Source organism: Lolium rigidum, chromosome 7, assembly GCF_022539505.1.
Source record: "Lolium rigidum isolate FL_2022 chromosome 7, APGP_CSIRO_Lrig_0.1, whole genome shotgun sequence".
In the NCBI taxonomy this organism is placed as follows: domain Eukaryota; kingdom Viridiplantae; phylum Streptophyta; class Magnoliopsida; order Poales; family Poaceae; genus Lolium; species Lolium rigidum.
This window is the reverse complement of record NC_061514.1, coordinates 189,213,261-189,233,731: the sequence shown is the minus strand read 5'-3', so window position 1 is coordinate 189,233,731 and position 20,471 is coordinate 189,213,261. Positions and strand designations below refer to the sequence as shown.

Sequence of the window (20,471 nt, the reverse complement as noted above, 5' to 3'; positions counted from 1 at the left end):
TGGGGCGGCGCGCAAACCCAACGGGTCAACGCGGGCCTAGATGAGGACGGCTTCAACGGCCTCGAGGACTTTGACGACGAGGTCAACGTGCCGGTGACGAGCAACAAGTAGTGGGCTCTCCTCGCATGGTTCGAGACCACCCGCCAGAACATGTATGCCCGCCAGCTCATGGCTGCTGAGCGACTGCCCTGGTGGACATGAGGGCGGCCAGACGCAACACGTCGCGTGGTTCCATGGCAGCAGTGCACCACCAGGCGCACAAGGCGGTGGAGGAGGCGAGGAGGAGGTGGACATGGAGAATCGGGAGATGGAGGAGGAGGCGGGAGCGTAGGCGAAGGCGTTATGTTCGAGGCAGTGGCAACTAGCGAGGGATAGAGCCCGCTCTGACACCAACATGGAGGCGGTAGCGAGGGATAGAGCATGTTGGGATGATAAAATGGCGGCGGCGAGGCAGTGCCGGAAGGAAGAGGAGGCGAGTGATAAAACTCACGAGATGCTTAGGATTCAGCATCACCGTGGCACCTTGGCAGCGGCGCGCCCAGCCACGCTAGGGTGGAGAACGACGGTGAGTAGACGCGGCCGCGTTGGACGTAACACGAAGAGTTGATACGTAGTTTTGGTTAACTCCATGTAATGAGACATATATTTTATATAGTGGAGTGGAAATTTTATTTGATTAAGTTTGGTTTAAGGGCCCTCTTGTGGACCGGGGTGGTCCACTGTGCCATATTTTCTGCCTAAAATTGTGCCAGAAGTGGTCGATTTGCATGTGACGGTCTATTTGAATCGCGCCGCTAGGACATTTTTTTCATGCCCTTTGCCTGAGTGAACTAAAATGGATAGTTTTGATTTGTTTGGGTGAGTCCACTAAACATAACCTTACTAGCTGGAGTGTTCCATCTGAGTACACTCGTCATATATGAAGTAAGAGAAAGAAGTGAAAAATACAGTTATTATCACCATACAAAGAAGTGTGCCACATGCGGTCGAAGGAGCAGGAGATCCGGACGCCCGGAACCGGTGGCCACCGGCGTCCGACGTGGCGGCCGGGGCCGACGCGATGCTCATGGCCGGCTACAGCCACCTCGTGGAGACACCCGGCCAGGCTCGTGCCTGCCTCCCCTGCTCTCGTGTCGACGCGCCATGGCGGGTGGAATCTGAGTCCGCGCGAGGAAGGAGGAGGCTGCTAGGGTTCATTGCCTAATCGGCCCGTGTCTGCAGGATCGTAAGCTAGTCATGGGTCTCATATGTTACCTGGACCACGGGCCGTATGACAGATGAGTGGAAGCCCATCTTATTGATATTTGTTTTTCTCGTCGCAACCGACAGTTTTCTGTTTTTTTAGACAAGTCAAAAGTCGATAGTTCATTTTGAGTAACATGACAGATTGTACACTGCACAAGGGGAAAATAAATACACTGCTACGAGCTCTACCATACCATCCACCCTTTTCATTCCATCGTGTAGATAAAAGACAGCACAAACTATGTTCTTCGGTACCATGGATCTAAAAATAAATCAACAGGCGTTCCTCCTCTCCTTTGTAGGGGAAATTAAAAGGTAATCTCCGCTGTACACAATCTTAGTATCGACATCATCTTTGTTCATGCCAACTACAAAGCTTGGAATCAAAGCTACTGGCTCTTCTTGAACTTGAGGCTCCCTTTAGGTATCTTGCTCAGGACGCCCTTGTCAAGCTTCTGGTACTGACTCCCAAGCAGGCCAAGCATGTTGTAAAGCATCTCGTCGATTTGATCATGGTACTTCTCGTAGATCACCGGTAGAGTGTGTGCACTCACAAAACCTGAACCAGAGCACCAATGTAAATGGTAGTTAGAAAGAAAAACAGAGAGATTGTCCTGATGTCAATCCCCCAGCAATATCGAGTGAGATCACTGTTGTTACCGATGTAGATGACACTTATGAGATTGAACCAGCTCCCGATGAAAGAGGCAACGACGAACCCGGCAATCACCTGAAAGAAGTATCCCTAGTGCTCACTTGACGGGACAAACTGATCGAACAGACTCCACCTCATAAACCAAATGCATAACAACATACCATGAGGAACTGCTTCAGGTCTCTTCCGCAGGATATATCCTGAAGGCTTCCCAAGAACTTGTTCACCTGGGCGCCAACGGCGGCACCGATGTTCGCAAACACCTCCTCCGGTAACTCCACTCGTGGCACGTTGGAAGGAGACCTGAAAATTCAGACACCATACAGAAATCTTGCTAATGTTTAACCTGCCGACCAAAGTTCAGGTATCGACCGCGAACACACAAAAAATGCAGAATTTTGTTGGAGTTTTTGCTTATTTACCCATTGAGCATGCCTGCGAAGCTGGACCAACCAAACTGAATAGCCATGCCAAGAACAAGCACAAACGATATAATCGTCAGGAAATGGTAGTCAAGCCACTCGAAGAACACCCAGGCAGCTGTTGCGCCACCAAGAACACTTGAAGATATCTTCTTGTTTCTCCACAGCAACACGTCGGCGGCTGCCATCATCATCGTCACAAGAAATTAGGCAATAATCCAGCAGCAACTGCATACCAAAATAATGGAATATAAATATAAAGGCCGAGTGTATGGTTCAGACATTTTCCGCCACCGAGGATGTGGTGGACGGACTTCTCGCCCCCGAACAGCTTCTTGGCCTGGCTGGAGATGGAGCCCTCTTCACTGAACCTCACCGACTTCTGCTTGGGGAGCTTGTCGGCGATGGCGTCCATGATGCCGCTTACCATGTTCTCCGCCGCGTTCTCTGAGTGCTCCGGCATCGTCCCCCGCCCTGAAGAATACAGTTGTTAGGTAACACCTCTCCATCTGACATGAAAGCAGCTGATGCTTCATTAATTTTTTGAGCAAGAATATGTAGCTTTTCAGTGTCTTCCACAAAACTGTTGGAAGCGAATCAGATTGCTCAAGACACTTTGCTAATTACGGAAAAGAATCTTGATGAAGAATCTTCGGATATGATTTTTATTTGTACATAAAAAAATATTCTAAGATCGCTAACTAGACAAGCTCCTCTTTTGTCTAAGCAGACGAGCAAATCCTGTTCTTTAAGCATGGAAAAGGTAAAGCAAGGTGCTGCATATCCCGATAATTTACAGGCAGCAACCAAGAAGAAGAGGGGAAAAGATACAAGCTACAAAGAAAGATGAACTCACCGAGCAAAAATCAGTAGATTAATTAAAGTTGCTGATCTCCTGACGATGAACCCAAGAGGCAGGAATTGGCGTGGTAGTCGATTAGAGAAGACGGGAAAGCTGGGGAAAGTTGGGAGGAAAAGTGCAATTTCTTCTCATTTCACTTTTGGTGGAGGAAGAAGAGCAATTAGTATATTGTTGAATGAAAGGGATAGGTGGGCCAGTAGTCTTGCTCGTAATTGGGCTGTGACCCACTGCCTTATTGGAGCAATAAGTGTGATCCATTTTGTTTGTCCACATTAGCTTGGAAATTCCCTGAACTAAAAGAACTTGAAATACTCTTTGCCTGCTTCATGCTCACAGTTTTTATTTGGTTTTGAATTTCTACTTGGAGCTGTGGCTCCCGAACACCGCGACACGTAGTATCAGCACCATCCAAACGAGTGTTCTCGTGTTTTCTCCCAGACACGGACAAAGCGTTTTTCACCCAGAGTAGATGCTCGTGTTTTCTAATAGTTAAGAAATTCTGATAAAAAAATATCGCGCATACATCTTAACGTGTGCTTGCAAAGTCGTTTTACAAAAAAATTAATATTATTTATGTCGTGTGTAAAATGATAAAATTTGGTACTAAAAAATACTTCTTTCGATCCCTTTAAATTGATACCAAATTCAAGTCAATCAAAAAGGATTGCGGAGAGTAGCTCTTAATGAGATATTATTTTATTTCTTTATCTATTTTACAGAGGAGACAAAATGTTGGATTTTCACAAAAATTGGGCATGCACATATAAAATGCCAACATTTATGAGCAAAATTTATGTTCGATTTTTGAATTGTTTTAAAAAAAATTGAGTGGCAGGATCATATACACCTGGGATCAAAAGTCTATTTCCGAATCATACTCTTCAAACAAGAAAAGGACAACTATTTATGTTGAGCTCAACTTAACTGCATGCTCCGAACGCATGAGTTGCATACAAGACAGCTCAACAGCTCAATTTCCAGTATAACTAGAAAGATTATACAGGTTCGAAACATAGGTAATGTTCTGTTGTGCCTGACATTAGACATTGTGATGTTGTAAGGCACTAACTGTAACCACGCGATATTTCCTGAAATTTGTGCATAGACCCAGAAATAAACTCATAATATTACAAACTTGTTTTGTGCTGGTGCATTCCAAGAGCTGTCAACTACGGTATTCCAGCCCTAGCAGCAATAATACTTTCACCACCAAGACAACATCTGAACTCCAGGCTCTCCAAAATCGACATAGTGCACAAGCGCCTTCGTCGCCCGATCACCCTAAAGATAGTCCTCGCTCTCAAAGCAATGCCTTCAACAAGATTATTGCGAGGCACAACCAGTTAAAACCAGACCTTGGATTTTCAACCTAAAAATTAGGACTCAAAACTTCACATGTGCTGCCATCACCACTTGCATTACTGTTGAAACCAGGGGCCTACTATACTCTCTTCTAAGCTCGGGTCCTTCTGATTTTGACTTGTAACCTCAGGGCCTACTGATCTTCGAGAATGTGCCGGTCTCAGAGAAATAGGTGCTCTGGGTTCCACTTCCAAGGTGGTTTCCATGGGCCTGTGGGTTCGACAGCTCTATTCCCTGTATAAGCGTAACCAACTGCATATTACAAAAGATGGAACAATAACAGGGACTCTATGTGGTTAATCTACCAAAAAATAAACATAGGTAGGACTGGAGAAGTATAAACGTGTCGAGATGCATAAGTACCTACTCCCTCCATCCACAAATAAGTGTACTTCTAGCTTTTGTACTAAGTCAAACATTTTAAGTTTTGACCGTGGAGAAAAAAAGTAGCAACATATATAATGAGATTTTGGTATAATTTGAAACTACATTTCAAAACGAATCTCGGGATACTAAATTAGTGTCATAAATGCTACTACTTTTCCCTATATAATTGGTCAAAGTTTAAAGAGTTTGACTAAACACAAAACCTAGATGTACACTTATTTGCGGACAGAGGGAGTACTGATTTACACACTATAGCAACCCATACAGTGCCCGATTTACAAGAAAGAAAGATAACATGCAATGCTATGCGGCAGCATGAGGTAGAACTAACATGTTAACATAGCAAAATGTTCATGATGAATTCGAGGAAGCAAACTCTACGAACTTGTAGTAAAAAAACAATATGGTTGCACTACCTTTTCTGATCCCTCAAACATGAGAAATTAAACAACCAAGCAAATGCAACATAAAAGTTCCATAGCTAGGTAGAGTTGGTAGCACCTTGAAGTGAACCAAAGAAAAAAAAAAGCTCACCTGAACTGGTGTAAAGGCCAAACTAGATGTCAATCCAGATGTCGCGCCACTGCTACCATAGCTCTTCTCCTTGAATCTGATATTGGAAAGCAATATGGAATCAAAGAGAGGTTGCAGTGCTTGATACCATGAAAAATGCCAGGAATAAAATATAAAGAGGGATGTGAAGATAAAGAGAGTTACAAATGAACTCTTACAACACTAGCTACTTGGCTACTGGAACCGGTACATGGTGCAAATTATCCTTAACAATAAAAATCCGTGCAAGCAAAACAACCTAACAGTCAGGGAAAATATACATAATGATGGTATATAAAGCATAAAGCACTACGTTGAAAATATCAAGCTATGGGAATTAGGGATAATATATGAATAACTGAATACAGAGCTATGCGAAACCGTTGTAACTTCTGTATAGTTGTATTTATATCTTAAAATTGAGGATCACCTAAGTTCCACTATTTTGGACATTTTCTTCTAGTACTTTGAACCAGGTAGTGTTGAACTTAAAAGAGTTGGAAAGAACAAATTCCAGTATTCCACTACATCGTATACTATGTTTTGGGGAGCAAAGGTCAGAAGACCTGCATTGCAGAACTATGTAACTAGCGTGTGATTAATGCTTTAACATCTAATGACAAAGAACAAAAAAGAGCAAAACAAGATACTGTGGGAAAACAAAATAAAACATACTTTTTGGCCACTTTAGCAGCAAGTTTGTTTTGTGCAGCTGAGACACGTAGTCTCCCACTTCCAGCCTGCCCGAGCATGCCATAACCTTCTCCCAAGCCATCACCTGGTGATAACAAGATGTGCTCAAGTCAATATTAATTCATAGCGCAACTAATTAACAAAATGTTGCCGTCCTGTCAATACCAACTGACCTAATGAGCTCTCTTCCGGGATACCAAACTGCATCCGGTTTGCAAGCTTCATCATATCAGTCACCGCATATCTGCAGAATGAAGTTCCCAAAATTAAGGCAAGAAACAATACTGTCTATGCAGTTAATAAATTTTCATCAAACAAGACAAGTAAGTAGTTTAAGACAATAGTATGAGGCTGCTCAATATGTATATCTGAGAACAATTACCTTTCTTTCATTTTTCGAAGGCGGCGACCGCCTCTCTTCTTTTTAGGCTCAGAGTCTGGAACAGGTAGTGGTTTTGGAAGCTTTGCAGGAGGTGGTTCTTGCCACTTCTCAATCTTCTTACGGATTTCTTCTAACAAGTTCCGACCAGCTTTTCCAGTTGGATCACCTCTAATTGAATCAATCCTTGCTGCTAGAGTTGACTTTGCAGCTATAAGTCTGCAAGCACGTGTCCTCAGGGCTGGAGGGGTGCTCTGAAATACTTCTGTATGTTCAAGATAGCCAACACGAAACTGAGATGTGGCACTAGAAAACCCAGCAAGATTTTTCTTTTTTGCTCCAAGTAACTGAACGTTGCAAGCAGGCATTTTTGCAAGTGCCCCCAAACCACCAGCAATTCCCATCAGTTTTGCAGCAACAGCACTGCCAGCAATGGCAGAGAGGTTTGGTGCAATGTAACCCATTCTGCCCTCTACAAAATCAAGCACCTTCTTCTTTGCGGCATCAAGATTTAGGGCTCTGTCACATGCTTCAACTGTTTTCACCAAATTCTCCTCAGAAAGAGGTTTCCCACTAGTTGTTGATGCTGTAACGGAGACAACCATTATAACCGCAGAAGGTAAAAGCCCTTCCAGATCTACCAGGGTTAAATCCATCTCATTTCCAATCTTCTTAACAACACGGGCATAATCAATCGGATGATGAACAAGGGATTCCAGCTCAGGAAACTTGAGCCTATACTTGTCACGTATGAAATTGTGGATTATAATGAGCTCATTCTCAATATCTACTGATAAAGCATTGCAGTCAACAATAAGCTGGTACTCTGGATCCTCCTCTAGAATGAATCCTTGATTAGATAAGTCTATGTTTTTCTCAAGTGCTCCTTCGACTTTCTGCAAAAAAGAACTGTTTATTACTAATATATTGTCATGGATGGGGTGAGTGGAAGATTTTTGCAGCAATGCAGCCTAAGGCTAAATTGCGAATGAAGAGCTGCATGCCCTACAGGATAAATTCAATGGAAACATTATTCCACTGCAACATTGAGCGCAAACCGAGAGTTTTTCAGTTGTCTAGCAACGCGAGCACACAAGCTGCCTGCACATGACTCTGGCTATAAAAAAAAGGTGCCAGGGTCTAGTCCCTAATTGGTTTATTCATTTTCATAATTGTAACATTGAGCACACTATAAGATTTTCATTTGCACCCTAACTACATCTAAAACAACATTCGTGAATCAGATATGAAAATAGCAATTAACTGCGAGTGTCTCCAAAATAAATACTACGTATGTCATGAAGATCTCTTCATAAACTAGGAAGGCTGCACTTTTGCCAGATAAACATAGATCTACGCAATAGGGAGGTATTTTAATGTTAATGGATATTTACGAGTTTGATAACATACTTGTATTATGTCAATATAACGTTGAGTCTTCTGCAGCTTTGAGACGCTGTCTAGATCATCATAGTTTAGGGCGTCAAGGTCAAGCATGTCATCATCACCATCCTCATCCACACCCGCTGCCTCGGCATTGTCTTCTTCCTGAAAAGTTTTGCGACAGATTAAGAAATTCCCGGCAAATATATATATTCTTAAATATTGCAACACAGCAGACACAGCAATCAACTCACAGGATAGGCTTCATTGTCTGACAGATCGTCAAGATCGGCCAAGAAAGAATCAGCAAGGTTTGCCTGCAACGGTACAAGACCATTCAGAAACATGAGACAACTTGGCCACACCCGGATAAAAATTGCAATTTAAAACTGAGTAACTGTTTAATAGGAGCTGAAAGAAACTAACCATGATTTCAGCCCAAGCTTCCCCGGAAACAGCAAGAGCTCCGCTCCAGGCTAGACCTAGTAAGTGAATGAAGAGGATGATCAGGCTTGCACTTACATCGAATATGTAGTAGCCCAATGGGCAGCGCAATAAAGTGCAAGCATAGTGTGATACTGCTAGTAAAATACTAATCTAGAACAAGGATGGCTCATTATGGACATTAGCACAAACAGAAAAACTGTTGACACAGTTTAATTTGTACACTTCGGTTTACTTTGTCTGGACTGCAGCCTAGCAGCACATATGTCTATACCAGTGCAATAACTCTATACCAGTGCATGCTTTGTTTTGAGAAATTCTCCCATTAGTAGTTCATCACGCAGCAACAATTTCGGTAAAAAAAATGCGAACGAACGATTTCGGTAAAACTAAGTGGATGGATCCGAGTATCCACTTTCCAGGACAGAAAACGTCCGGATTAGACTGCTCATAGCCAGGGGGCGGATCTAGATGATGTGCACGAACCAAAAATTTGTGGATACTAGCGGGATTTAAGTAATCAACTAGTAGATGATAAAAGCATCATACCTCAGAAACCAATGGCGCCGAGGTTGCAGACGGAGTGGCGACTGCAGGGACGCGGCCCCGCGCGTGAGAAGCGGAGGAGTTGGAGGTGACGCGCCTCGCGTGAGGGGCGGAGGAGCTGGGGGTTAGGCGTCGGCGGTGAGACCAAGCTACGGCACGGCGGCAGCTCTAGGGCAAAGCTGCGGTCGAGAACCGCATTAGGAGAGGAAGGGGAAAGAGATTTCTCAAAAGAAAAAAACAAGGGGAAAAGAAAGAAAAGACGGTGGAGGGGAAGAATAACTCGCCAACGGGCCGGACCCCTCTCTCAACGGGCCGACCCACTGTTATACCGCGGTACTTTTTTTTTTCTTAGTAAATTTTTTTGAGTTCCCTAAGAAAAACTAAAAAAATTAGTGTTCTTTTTTTTATTTTACGAGATTTTTTTAGTGCTCTCCAGCAACGATTGCTCATGATATCGGAAGGGGTAGGAAACTATGTGCTACTAGTAGAATGCCCGTGCTTCGCTACGGAGTAAACGGCTATCTTTTAGATGTATCTAAGGGTGAAAAGTGTTTCATTTTTCAAATTTGGAAGCCCTCCAAATTTTTTGTGGTGATGCCGATGTATAATGGGTGCCAGGCTTCCCCTAAAAATCATAACGAACTTGCGGTTAATTAGATTTTTCAAACCATCAATTTCGTAATGAAGTTTGATGTTAATATATATGAGTGTCAACAATACAAAATTCAACATAATGTTCTAACATTGAGGAAAATAAGCTCAGTTTAATCTTATCATTTTGAACAGATAAAAATGTGAGTCTATAATTTATGATCCCCAAATGTTCTGTGGATTTATTTAATAATGAGAAAATTGTAATCGTATTTAAATTGGGTACAAAACCTTTCTATAACTCCTGAAAAAAACGAGAGCATGAACATATACCATGGATCAACAGAAAACTTGTTGAGATAGTAAGTAGATGTGACCGAGGCAAAAGTATCGGAAGCGAAGGACGAGAGGGATAAGGACTATCAGTTATGGGTGGTATTTGGTTTGTAATTTCTAGATATGTGACACCATGCATTCACAAGTTTCACCTTAATAGTAAAGATTTTTTAATTGTGGCCGATTTACACGGAGGAATTTTTTTGAGATAGTAAGTGGATGTGACCGAGACAAATTATCGAGAGCGAAGGACGCAAGGCATAACAATTGCCTAAGAACGCATGCGCCTACTCGTCATCGTCATCGCTGTCGATCACGACGAGCTCCGGTACCGGCCACAGCCAGTTGGCAAGCGGCGGAACATACGCCGGTGCCGCCGGCGGTGGTGGCAGTTGAGCAGCCCACGCCGGTGGTGGAGGTTGAGCAGCCCAGTCCGGTGGTGGAGGTGGAGCATCCCACGCCGGTGGTGGAGGTGGAACAGCCCACGGGTTGTGCGGCGGAGGTGGAGGCGGCGGTTCCACCGGTTGCGGGGCCGAGTCCTCGAGCGCCCATCGTAGGGCCTCTTCCTCCGTGAGGCCCGGCAGCATGGTGCCGGTGGCGTACCAGGGCAGCGGCGGCTGCACCGGTTGTTCCACCTCCGAGACGAGGACGCCGAGCCTCGCGATCTCGTCGTCTGTCTTCATCATCGGGTACTCGAACTCTCCGGCCCTCCGCCATGGCCAACTACCATTCCTGGAAAATGCAGGCGACGTAGTCTTCGCTGTCGTCTTTGGCCTCCTCGTTGTGGTAGGCCAGCGCGTCAATGTAGTCGTCGTCCTCATTGTCGTCCTGTGGAGGCGCCGACGGCTCCCGTGTTTGATGACGAGGCGGCGGTGGATGGTCAGAAGGGAAGTCCCTGTCGCCGAGGAAGCCCGCCATCCTGCTCGGATCCTTCTCGGTCTTGCGCCAGGTGCGCCAGGTGTTGGAGTCGATGGCGTAGGCGGGATCGGCGCGGAGGTCCGGCGGCAGGTACCGCCGCCTGCGCCGGATCTCGGCGCTCCTCTCTGGCTCGCGCGGAGGCACGGGCGGGACAGGCACCCGGAGGTAGCTGAGCCGCTAGCCGCCGCCGTGCGGGTGCACGTCCCGCCAGCCCGCACACGGCGTCCGCTTGCTCGCACATGAGCCGCGCCACGTTGACGAGCAGCGGCACCCTGTGCGTCTGCTCCGCCTTCTTGGTGCCGCTACCGAACGCCTTGAAGTCGTTCTACTTCTTCCCCCATGGTGATGCGGTGGCGCGCGGCGTTGAGGGGTGGAAGTGGAGGTGTCCTTGGTGTGGGCGATGCCAGGGACGATGCCGGTCGACTTTTAAGGTCGGGCGCGCGCGGGACACGATGCCATTGATGGCGGCGTAGAAGCCCAGCCACCGCCCGCCAGTGCGTGTGCAGAAGAGGCATCGCGACATTGATTGCGAAGGCTGCGGCGCAGAGACGGAAGCGATGTCCTCGATACAGCCCTATGGATCGCTGCAGGCGGGCTCGGTGGAAAAGTGAGCGGTCACTTCGCAGCGTCCGCCGCGACCCATCCTAGGCGCAAATATGTGCGTGTTTGCGTCGCTGCGGATGGCCGGTCAGTATGCGTCGTCTCGCCGGAGCTGATTCCTAACGCATTTTTGGTCCGCGTGGACGTAAACGGTCCCTCAGAGTCTATTTGCGTCGCCCCGCTGAAGATCCCTAAGTTCAGCAAGAAGAGAATTAATTCCACAAAACACAACACATGCGACTCATGTACAGTAGTGGAAAACTTGGCCTGCTTGAGATACCCAGCCAAGCCGTGGACAAGAGCTGTTCCCACCCGCCCTTGTTGCCGGCGCCACGTGCTGCCGCTGCTTCTGATTTGGCTGCCCGTCGCTGCGCTCCGCCAGAAAGGTTCTTGCCCAAACCGCGCGGTCGCCATCCTGAACCCCAGATTCCATTCTCGCTCAGTAGCCTGCCTGCCTCGCTGGGTCGTGGATATGTGCTTCGCTGTGTCTAAGGAACGGGAAAGAAGGAACTTAGATTGAATTAGGAAAAGGGAGAGCGTCGCAGGAAAATCGGGGGCAGTTTCACGAATGTGCTAACGCAGAAATTCAGAGCCAACGGTCATCCCCGATTTTTCTCCCACACAAGAGAGCTAACGCGTTAGATGCAGTAGGGTGGACCATGGGTAGGCGCCGATTTTTTTCTCAGAGAGAGCCAAAGTTACGCGATAGTTAGTTACAAGTGTGACATCAGGCATACGCAGGTTTCACTTTAATAGTAAAGATGTACATGGTTTTTGTCCATCAGTGTATGGTGTCATGGAGTAGCACATCAGATGAACACACATGCTATCAATCAGATCCATCCACACACACACATGCGGTGGCAGACATAGCTTGTTATCGCTCAGATCCACTTGAGCCAGCTGGTACCGTAGGGAAACAACCACAGTGCTGCAAACGCACGCGAGAGCGAGACGATCGCGCTCGACCCAGGCGAGGAGAACACCAGCCCAACGAAAAAAAATTGACCCATCTCCGCGTCGTCCCCATCTGAATCATCCACAACCTCGCGTTGCATCTCAGCGAAGAGGCCCGTCAACGACGCTGCTTTGAGCCTCCCCGCGGGAACCCTGGCCGGGACCTGCGTTTTCCTCCCGGCCGCCTCTGCCGGCTGCTCCTCGACGGCGTCTACGGCCGCCACGGCCGTGTGCCCCGCTCGAGCGCCGCGTTTTATATTACGTTCCTTGTTGGGCCTTTGCTAGTTGGCCCACCTGCGCGGTACAGGGAAGAAGCGAGCGGCGAAAAAATCGATCGGGAGCGACGTACGACGTACGAACCGATCCGAATTTAATAGTAAAGATTTTGATACCTTTGACATATTTCGTGTGCGACGGAGGTGTGTAACGTGACACAGGCTGGAGTTGTTTTGTTAGTTGCGTTTTCTTTGTTTCGCGTGCAGGTTTTTTTTTCAAGATTGCGTTGAGATAAATCATCTTGGTAGGATAAAGATGTGTTAGTTGAGAAATAGTAGGTGTTTGTTGTGCTATTTGAAGTTTTGAAAAGCTACGCCTAATGATGTGGAGTTGTTTGTTGCGTTGAGATAAATCATCTTGGATAGTAGACGTGGGGGTATTATTGTCTATCCTGAAAATGTGACACCAGGCATTCACCAGTTTGCTCTTAATAGTAGAGACTTCCAATGAATAGACATTAATTCGGAAAATCTTTTTCTCTCAACAATTGTACTAAATATTTTGAAAAGAGATTAATACACTATTATACCACTAGTCTCGATAGTTGTCATCCAGTTGTAGTTTAGTCCTAATAGTTGTGAAATGGGATAGAGTAGTCCCAAGAGTTGTCCACTACATGCAAGATTAGTCCTAATGATCATGGTGTGGACATGTCGCACGTGATTTTTTTTTTTGTTGCCAAAAGCATATCTAACATTCTTGATGTATTAGCCTGTTAGGGCATCTCCCGCGTGACCCATTCGGTCATGGCCGTCCGAAACGGTTTGCGCGGACTGGTGGACAAGCCATGCAAGCTTCAGCGGGCCGACCCAAACAGATCGACTTGCGCGGGCCGACCCATCAGTCCACCAAATTTGGATCACGGATGCGTCGTGACGGACAGCGCACACGTCCTCCCGCACCCTTCCCTAGACCACCTCGGTCCCTCCCGCCAGTGCCACACAAATCACTCCATTTCCTCCAAAAAAAACTTTACCAAAATTTGACCGGCGGGAAAGGAAGCGGAAGCGATGGATCCCATCGCCAATGCCAAGTCTCGGCTCCTCGAGGCCAAAGCCAAGGCTAGGCTCATGGACGATGATGTTAAGTATAGGCTCTTGGAGGCTGAAGCCAAGGTCATGGCCGAGGAGAACCGGATCATGCTCATCGACTTGGACACCATCTCCGACGCTGAACAAAGGGCTTGGATCGAGAAGAAGTAAAATATAATCCGAGCTCGCGATGTTTGAAGGGCAATAGCATAGATGATATTGACATTTGGGAGAAACTTGCCACTTTTTAGGGAAAAGTAGCCACCTTTTGGACATATTTATGATGCTGTCTCATTTTACACATTTGGAAGGAACTTACCATTTTGTTGGCGATGCCTGTAGGGCAATGGCGCATGTTTGCAACTTTATTTAGTTTCCAATTTACATATTTATGTTGTAAATGCGAAAAGAATTAACAAACTAGCTAGGTCTAGCTAAAATAGCCAGCACTGACCGAATGGGTCGAACCGTTGGAAGCACCTGGCCTGAGGCCAGACCATGACCCAAATTATGTATGCGGGCCAGCCCAATCAGATGGAATCGGACCGAATGGGTCGCTGGTTTGGGTCACTCTGCTGGAGATGCCCTTACTGATAGGGGTGTTTCCGCAAAAAAAACCTCTGCCGCATGTCCACACCAGGATCTTTGGGACTAACTGAAACTACTCCATACCATTTTGCAACTATTTGGACTAAATTGCACAAAGAGGACAAATACTGAGACTAGTGTTGTATTTAACTCTTTAAAAAATTAAGCTATGCCACTAGAATGAGAATAAATGCAACTCACAAGTTCTAATGCCACCTGCCACCAAAAGCATATGTCCACATGTTGGACATATGCTTTTAGTTTGCAAAAAAAACATTTGTATTTTAGTTTGAAAAGAAAACAGACCTAGTTAATCGGGCCTACTACTAAACATTGATTCTTTCTCCCAACAACTCTTACTGCATCATAAAATGTTGTGAGCCAATATCTAGGCTTTAATATCACTGCTGACCAAAAGCATCGGTCAAGATACATGCTGGGTAAACACCTGTTATGTGGGCATCGTGTTTTAGCTCATAGGTCTAGACGAACCTACTAGAAAAAATATTTTAAATCAACTTAAAATGTTGAAAAATACCGACAAAATTTGTGGGTTTACATTTGGACATTCTATGTTTGCTCACAGAATTTGGCGGAGAAAAGACATTTTGTGTGTTCTACATAAAAAGACAAAAAAAAAAGTTTCATGAAAATCTATTTTGTAGCACAAAAAATGTTATTTTTTCACGAAATTTTGTGTGCGAACATATAACGTCTAGATGTACCCCCAGATATTATTTCCGAAATTTTTGAACATTTTGAAGCATGATTTTTATGCAATGGGTGCATCAACACCTATGACCTGAAGTGAATATCCGTTGTTATACAGTTCAGTTTAGTTAGTACCACCTGTTCTGATCACCAAACATGGATGGCAAGACATACAGATTGTTTTTGTGTCCTGGACTCTACGTTGTCCAGCGTATCCTTGTCATCTGATTCTCTCGTGCGTTGCTAGTAGACATAACTTCATGATACATTCATGTGCTTTCTCTAACTTATTTGTCTTCCATGTACAAATACAACCCTGTCTGTGTTGTCTCTGCATATAGCTAGCTAACTGCTGCTCTACAAAATCCCATAAGCACAAGTGCACAACAAAGACCGTGTATCACTCTCGCAATTGTCAAACAAGCACACGGTAGCATCAAGACATGTCTTATTCTGCCCAATACCATGTGGAATTAATGGGCATACATTTTCTTTGTAAAAAGAAGGGAGATACATGGGATATATTACCCGCTAGTCGTCAGTAATTCCAGTTGATCAGGAGTGCAGTATTATAGCTCTGGAAAAAATGAGAATAATGACATGCATTTCCATTGTTAGTTTTGTTTTGAACCTCAGAAATTGCACATATGAAAGTGCTAGAGCATACAAATAGCATGGACCCCCTTTTTTAAACCGTGGCCTACGTTTTCAAGACATTGCTACATCTATGTTTGGCATGGAATCAGCTGGCTGGTAAGTACACTGGGATTCATAACAAACTGGGACACCTACATTTAGCTTGAGTGCTAGTTAACCATGTGTTTTTTGCTACATTTAGGCTCTCCATCTCACTAAATTTAGTATCTTGCTTAGTCAGATCCTTGTCGTATATATAGCTGCAACAGGTCATCGCCTAGTTCTTGCAAATTTTTCTCTAAATTTTGCCAGGTCTGGGATCCTCAATTCCAAGGGGGGAGACACCATGAGATATCTATGCTTCGTGACTTCCCTAGCCATATTGTTCATCAGCAACGTGCGACTTGGTGTGACCGCGCGCCTCCTGGCTGAAATTCCGAATGGTGCTCAGCCGGTGCCGGTTCCTCCCGCCGGCCAGCCGCGGAACATCCCGGTGAACCTTCCCGTCAACATTATTCCGAATGGCGAGCCAGCTACACCGGCGCCCATTATTCCCGCCGGCCAGCCGAAAAACGTCCCGGCCAACCATCCGGTGAACATCCCAAAGGCCCAGCCAGGTCTACCAGCGCCGCTTCCTCCTGCCGGCCTGCCAGCAAACATTCCGGCCAAGCTCCCGGTGGACATCCCGGCCAACCTTCCAGTCAACATCCCGAATGGTCAGCTACGTGCACCGGCGCTGCATCCTCCACCCGGACTGCCGGGAAACGCTCCGGCCAACCTCCCAGTGGACATCCAAGCCAACCTTCCCCCGAATGTCCAGCCAGGAGCACCGGCGCCGCTTCCGCCCCCCGGACTGCCAGGAAACGCTCCGGCCAACCTCCCAGTGGACATCCAAGCCAACCTTCACGTGAACATCCCGAATATCCAGCCAGGTGCACCGGCGCCGCTTCCTCCCCCAGGACTGCCAGGAAACACTCCGGCCAACCTCCCGGTGGACATCCAAGCCAATCTTCCCGTGAAGATTCCGAATATCCAGCCAGGTGCGCCAGCCCCGCTTCCTCCTCCCGTTCTGCCAGGAAACACTCCGGCCAACCTCCCTGTGGACAACCTTCCCGGGAACCTCCCTGCTAACCTGCCGGGGAACCTGCCGGCGAACCTCCCTGCTAATGTTCCACCAGGGATGCTTGCAAACGTGCCACCTGCGATGCTAGCCACTGTGCCACCAGAGATGCTAGCCAAGCTCTCTGGCAATGTTACGCCGGAGATGTTGTCCAAGATCCCGCCGGACGTTCTGGCCAAGATCCCGCCGGGCCAGCTGCCGCCGGACGTGACGCCAGAGATGATTGCAACGCTCGCCTCGATGAAGCAGCAGCAGCAGCAGCAGCAAGGGCAACCTGCTGCTGGCGCCGCCCAGAACAACGCGGCGGCGGCCGGCGCAGCGGGGTTGCCCATCCCCAAGATGCCGGACTTCGCGGGGCTGGCCAACATCTCATTTCCACCGATGCCTTCGGCGTCCCTACCGCAGATGCCGGAAAACGTCACGCTTTTCGGGTTCGACGTGAAGATCCCTAAGTTCATCAACAAGATGGTCAACGAGCACACCGAATCCTGAATGAAAGGCAGCTTCTTATCCGGGTGGCACATGCGCGAGCACGACAGACTGTTGATCCAAGGTTGGGTTCTCAATGTTGCCGCCGATGTACTTGTATATGCTGTGATCCAAAAGTTGTTTGGTAAACTCGCCGATCTTGCTACTCGGGAGCAAGGTTATGACAAAAATTAGATCATGGATGGGGCTGCACTTTGTGCATGTGTAGGAATTCCGTGTTGTATATACATCATACTAGCTCATTTGTTAAGAACCACCTGCTACTTCACAGTATTATGAACAGGTGTGGATCCATGTAAGTGGATTCATTCATGTAAGGCTGCAAGCATGATCATGTCATTAGGAACACGCACATGGTGCGGCTGATCGGGGCGGAGGTGATATCACAACCACTCTTTCTATTCAGGTTTCCTCGAGATTCGAGTCAATGGTTCCTATGTGAAAAAGAAATCTACAATTGCCATGTGTGCAAAAACAAAAGTACTCTTGACAGTATTGCATGTACTATTCAAATAAACTTGGAAGGATTTTATGAAATCAGTACGACATATCGCAGGACTACATGGACATAGTGTCCGGACTAGATACCCAAATAATAGAGAACTCTATAGATACAGTTTACGAAATAATTTTTAAAATATTGAATATTAGACTCATTTTTAAGAGCTCGTTGCGAGGAAGTCAAATATGAAAGCAAAAAACTCATTTGCATTTGTTACGTGAAAGTTGTGCTAGTTTTTTATTTAATAGTGCATTTGAAGAAGGAAAACTTCTAAAGTGAGTAGTCAAATATATGGGACCCAGGAATGGACATCTCTATGTCAACTCTGACCCATATCAGCTTCACGGATGCATTTTCGCATGTCATGGCCTTTTCATAAGGCTCGTTTGCTAGTTAGTAAGATACTTTGCACTAGGTTTAGGACTTCTATGCAGTACGTAGATTTTGATATTTGACTAAGTTTCATATTAGCATTCCATGGCATTTTATGTTGCATGGAACATTCGGCAGGAGCGGCTTATTTTAAGGCGAAGCAATTCCGCTTTGGAGATGGCGCAACTAATCAGAGATGATCTCGATATTCTAAAGAAGGCCTTTTTCGCTAATTAAGCTGTTGAGTTTGCCTTGTTTCCCATAGTATATTGTTTGTGAAGCTGGACCCTTTTGTCCATATTAATGGACAAACAAAGGTGATGTTCACACAAATAGATGAGTTAGTTCTCAGTCAAGTCTATCATCCTTCATCCCATTACATCGCGATTCGTGCACATATGAGTTACACATTGGATTGCAAACTGAGTTTTTTTCCAGTTGCAAATGGAGATCCAATTAAGAAAAATAATTTGAACGGTTTGTTTTGTGATTCATGCTAATCATGGGTTTCAACTAAGATTTGATGATATCATCTAACTGACAACTAAGTTAGTTCTCAGCTGACTATAAGAACTAGTCACACCTTAAAAAAAGTTAAAGCTTGGGTCACCAAATTCCTCTGAAATCCATCTTTTGACCAATATTTCATAGACACCTCAACATGAGTCTGAACCTTGTATAATATTTTCTTTGAGAAATCAAATGGGCATGAACTCTATCTCTCTCTACTCTCCTTCCTCAATGCTCTAAATTGTTTTTATTTTGTATGCACCATCCAAACAAAGATCTTAGAAAATTCATGTGTTTACAATCATATGGGAATTCATAGTACGTCGCACCTCAATCCTTTTTGTTTCCATATATTTCCAAACTCGCGTAACAAAAATGAAGTTCTTAACTAGGAAGAATCAGTAATCATGTGTGTTGTGGAATAACTAATCTTACATGGATATCGTATAGTCCTACATAGCATTTAGGTGCTAAATTGACAATATCAAGAAACTAGTCATGGCCAGCAAGTAGAAGTACAAACAAGAGTTAAGAGAAAAGATCAAAGAAAGAAGGCTCAAGAGTCAAGATGAAAAAGAACATTTGGCAAGTGGAATGGTTATATGTAGACAAGTCTATCTTGAACCATGAACTGGTGGACAATTAACATTACCTCAACTTCCCTTCCTACCTATCACTATAAGGATAGCTTTGGTCATTTATTAATGACCCCTAGTATATCAGTAGTCTCACATGAGAATATTTAATTTACTCTCACTTGAATAAAATCAAGGGACGTTAGGATTGAGTATGGGGAGTTTCTTATGACTAGGATCAATGTCGAGGATGGGCAATTTGAGTCCTCCTTGAGGAGTTGCATACAACTTGAGCATTCAACCAAATATCCCCGGACTCCTTCCTAATATGCATGTATAATTTAGGTTGTGCTCCAATGAAGCAACCATGACTATTAAGGAAACATCGGCGTGGCAATTTTGTTAGTGTATGGTGAACTTTTTTCATAAGGTTGACCCCATGCACACCCTCCATTAGCTTTGTGTTGCAACCACTCGACGATTCACATCTAGCTCCATGTTGTATCCATGTTGGGGGGATGACCCCCGGTATGCCAAAGGCATGCCAAACTAGCCTTGCTTAGGCTGTTGAGGTACCGGTTTAAAGGTTATTCCGGATAATGAAGTTAAGTTTGTGCTCAAGTGAAACTATGCCGGTATCACAGAAGGGGTATACCGGAATACGCTAAGAAGGTACCGGAGTACCGGCACAGGCTACACTGTAGCACGTCGGTAGTCGGGTCAAACATTCCCTCAAGGACTACATGACAAGGATGAGCGAAGCACATCGGCTTTAATCGAAGCTCTGAGGCCAAAGCAGAAGATGACGTAAAAGCTACCGGAGGATGTCACCATTCCTGATTAAAGACATATCGGCGTCACCTGCTGCCAAAGAGGCTTTGTAAAGTAGTTTGTCTAGTCAAAGATGTCATTAGGGTTTCTTCCCCTGTAAGCCACCCTCTCCCCTATATAATGAAAGGGGGCACACCCTTGCGCGGGGTACCTGAGTATGCAATTGACAGATTCTAAGTTAGAAGTAGAAGCTTGTACTGTGCTTCTTCAACCTCTGGCCAAGGCCAAGTTCATCAATAAGATACCGGTATTCCACCCAAAATCCACCCTTGTGTTACCAAAACCCTCCCCCGAATCCTCTAGCGCACATTCGGCCCCAACTCAAGCCATCCCATGGCATCTGTCTGTTCACCACGACGACAGTTGGCGCCCACCGTGGGGCCAGCAGCTGCGCTTGCTGGAGTTCACATTCGGGCGGGCCTCCTCACCATCTCCGGCGAGCGCGTGGTCAGTGGCCTCGTCTACGGTCTCGACTCGCTGGACTTCATCAACGACAAT

At 45.8% G+C, this 20,471-nt stretch overlaps 3 protein-coding genes and 1 long non-coding RNA gene across 4 annotated transcripts; 2 read left to right on the top strand and 2 right to left on the bottom strand.

Moving 5' to 3' along the window:
* Positions 1–1,422: 1,422 nt before the first annotated feature.
* Positions 1,423–3,369, bottom strand: LOC124675011 (reticulon-like protein B8). The gene is made up of 6 exons (XM_047211073.1): positions 3,179–3,369; positions 2,605–2,796; positions 2,323–2,503; positions 2,062–2,203; positions 1,906–1,975; positions 1,423–1,804 (listed from the first exon to the last, which is right to left on the bottom strand). The coding sequence occupies exons 2-6, from the start codon at positions 2,783–2,785 to the stop codon at positions 1,635–1,637; spliced, it is 744 nt and encodes a 247-aa protein (XP_047067029.1). The 5' UTR covers positions 2,786–2,796; positions 3,179–3,369; the 3' UTR covers positions 1,423–1,634.
* LOC124675012 lies at positions 2,652–3,532 on the top strand. The gene is made up of 2 exons (XR_006993146.1): positions 2,652–2,816; positions 3,053–3,532. It is a non-coding gene; the product is annotated as an uncharacterized LOC124675012 (long non-coding RNA).
* Positions 3,533–4,582: 1,050 nt separating this feature from the next.
* Positions 4,583–9,124, bottom strand: LOC124674675 (U4/U6 small nuclear ribonucleoprotein Prp31 homolog). Its single transcript, XM_047210721.1, has 9 exons — positions 8,934–9,124; positions 8,367–8,422; positions 8,195–8,257; positions 7,968–8,105; positions 6,561–7,453; positions 6,352–6,422; positions 6,161–6,263; positions 5,468–5,543; positions 4,583–4,780 (listed from the first exon to the last, which is right to left on the bottom strand). The coding sequence occupies exons 2-9, from the start codon at positions 8,367–8,369 to the stop codon at positions 4,673–4,675; spliced, it is 1,455 nt and encodes a 484-aa protein (XP_047066677.1). The 5' UTR covers positions 8,370–8,422; positions 8,934–9,124; the 3' UTR covers positions 4,583–4,672.
* Positions 9,125–13,618: 4,494 nt separating this feature from the next.
* LOC124672393 (WAS/WASL-interacting protein family member 3-like) lies at positions 13,619–17,186 on the top strand. The gene is made up of 3 exons (XM_047208630.1): positions 13,619–13,806; positions 15,887–16,028; positions 16,596–17,186. Exons 1-3 carry the CDS (start codon positions 13,619–13,621, stop codon positions 17,184–17,186), a joined length of 921 nt encoding a protein of 306 aa, XP_047064586.1.
* Positions 17,187–20,471: the final 3,285 nt, after the last annotated feature.

Excerpts from the sequence above, each read along its gene's own strand:
- LOC124674675 (XM_047210721.1), bottom strand. Across the intron at positions 8,106-8,194 it reads CAGACAATGAAGCCTATCCT|GAAGAAGACAATGCCGAGGC; the intron begins GTGAGTTGATTG and ends AAAACTTTTCAG. Across the intron at positions 7,454-7,967 it reads GTTATATTGACATAATACAA|AAAGTCGAAGGAGCACTTGA; the intron begins GTATGTTATCAA and ends TCTTTTTTGCAG.
- LOC124672393 (XM_047208630.1), top strand. The coding sequence starts at position 13,619 with ATGGATCCCATCGCCAATGCCAAGTCTCGGCTCCTCGAGGCCAAAGCC. Across the intron at positions 13,807-15,886 it reads AGGGCTTGGATCGAGAAGAA|GTCTGGGATCCTCAATTCCA; the intron begins GTAAAATATAAT and ends AAATTTTGCCAG. Across the intron at positions 16,029-16,595 it reads TTCCGAATGGTGCTCAGCCG|ATTCCGAATATCCAGCCAGG; the intron begins GTGCCGGTTCCT and ends CTTCCCGTGAAG.
- LOC124675011 (XM_047211073.1), bottom strand. The coding sequence starts at position 2,785 with ATGCCGGAGCACTCAGAGAACGCGGCGGAGAACATGGTAAGCGGCATC. Across the intron at positions 1,976-2,061 it reads ACCTGAAGCAGTTCCTCATG|GTGATTGCCGGGTTCGTCGT; the intron begins GTATGTTGTTAT and ends TACTTCTTTCAG. Across the intron at positions 1,805-1,905 it reads CATAAGTGTCATCTACATCG|GTTTTGTGAGTGCACACACT; the intron begins GTAACAACAGTG and ends GCTCTGGTTCAG.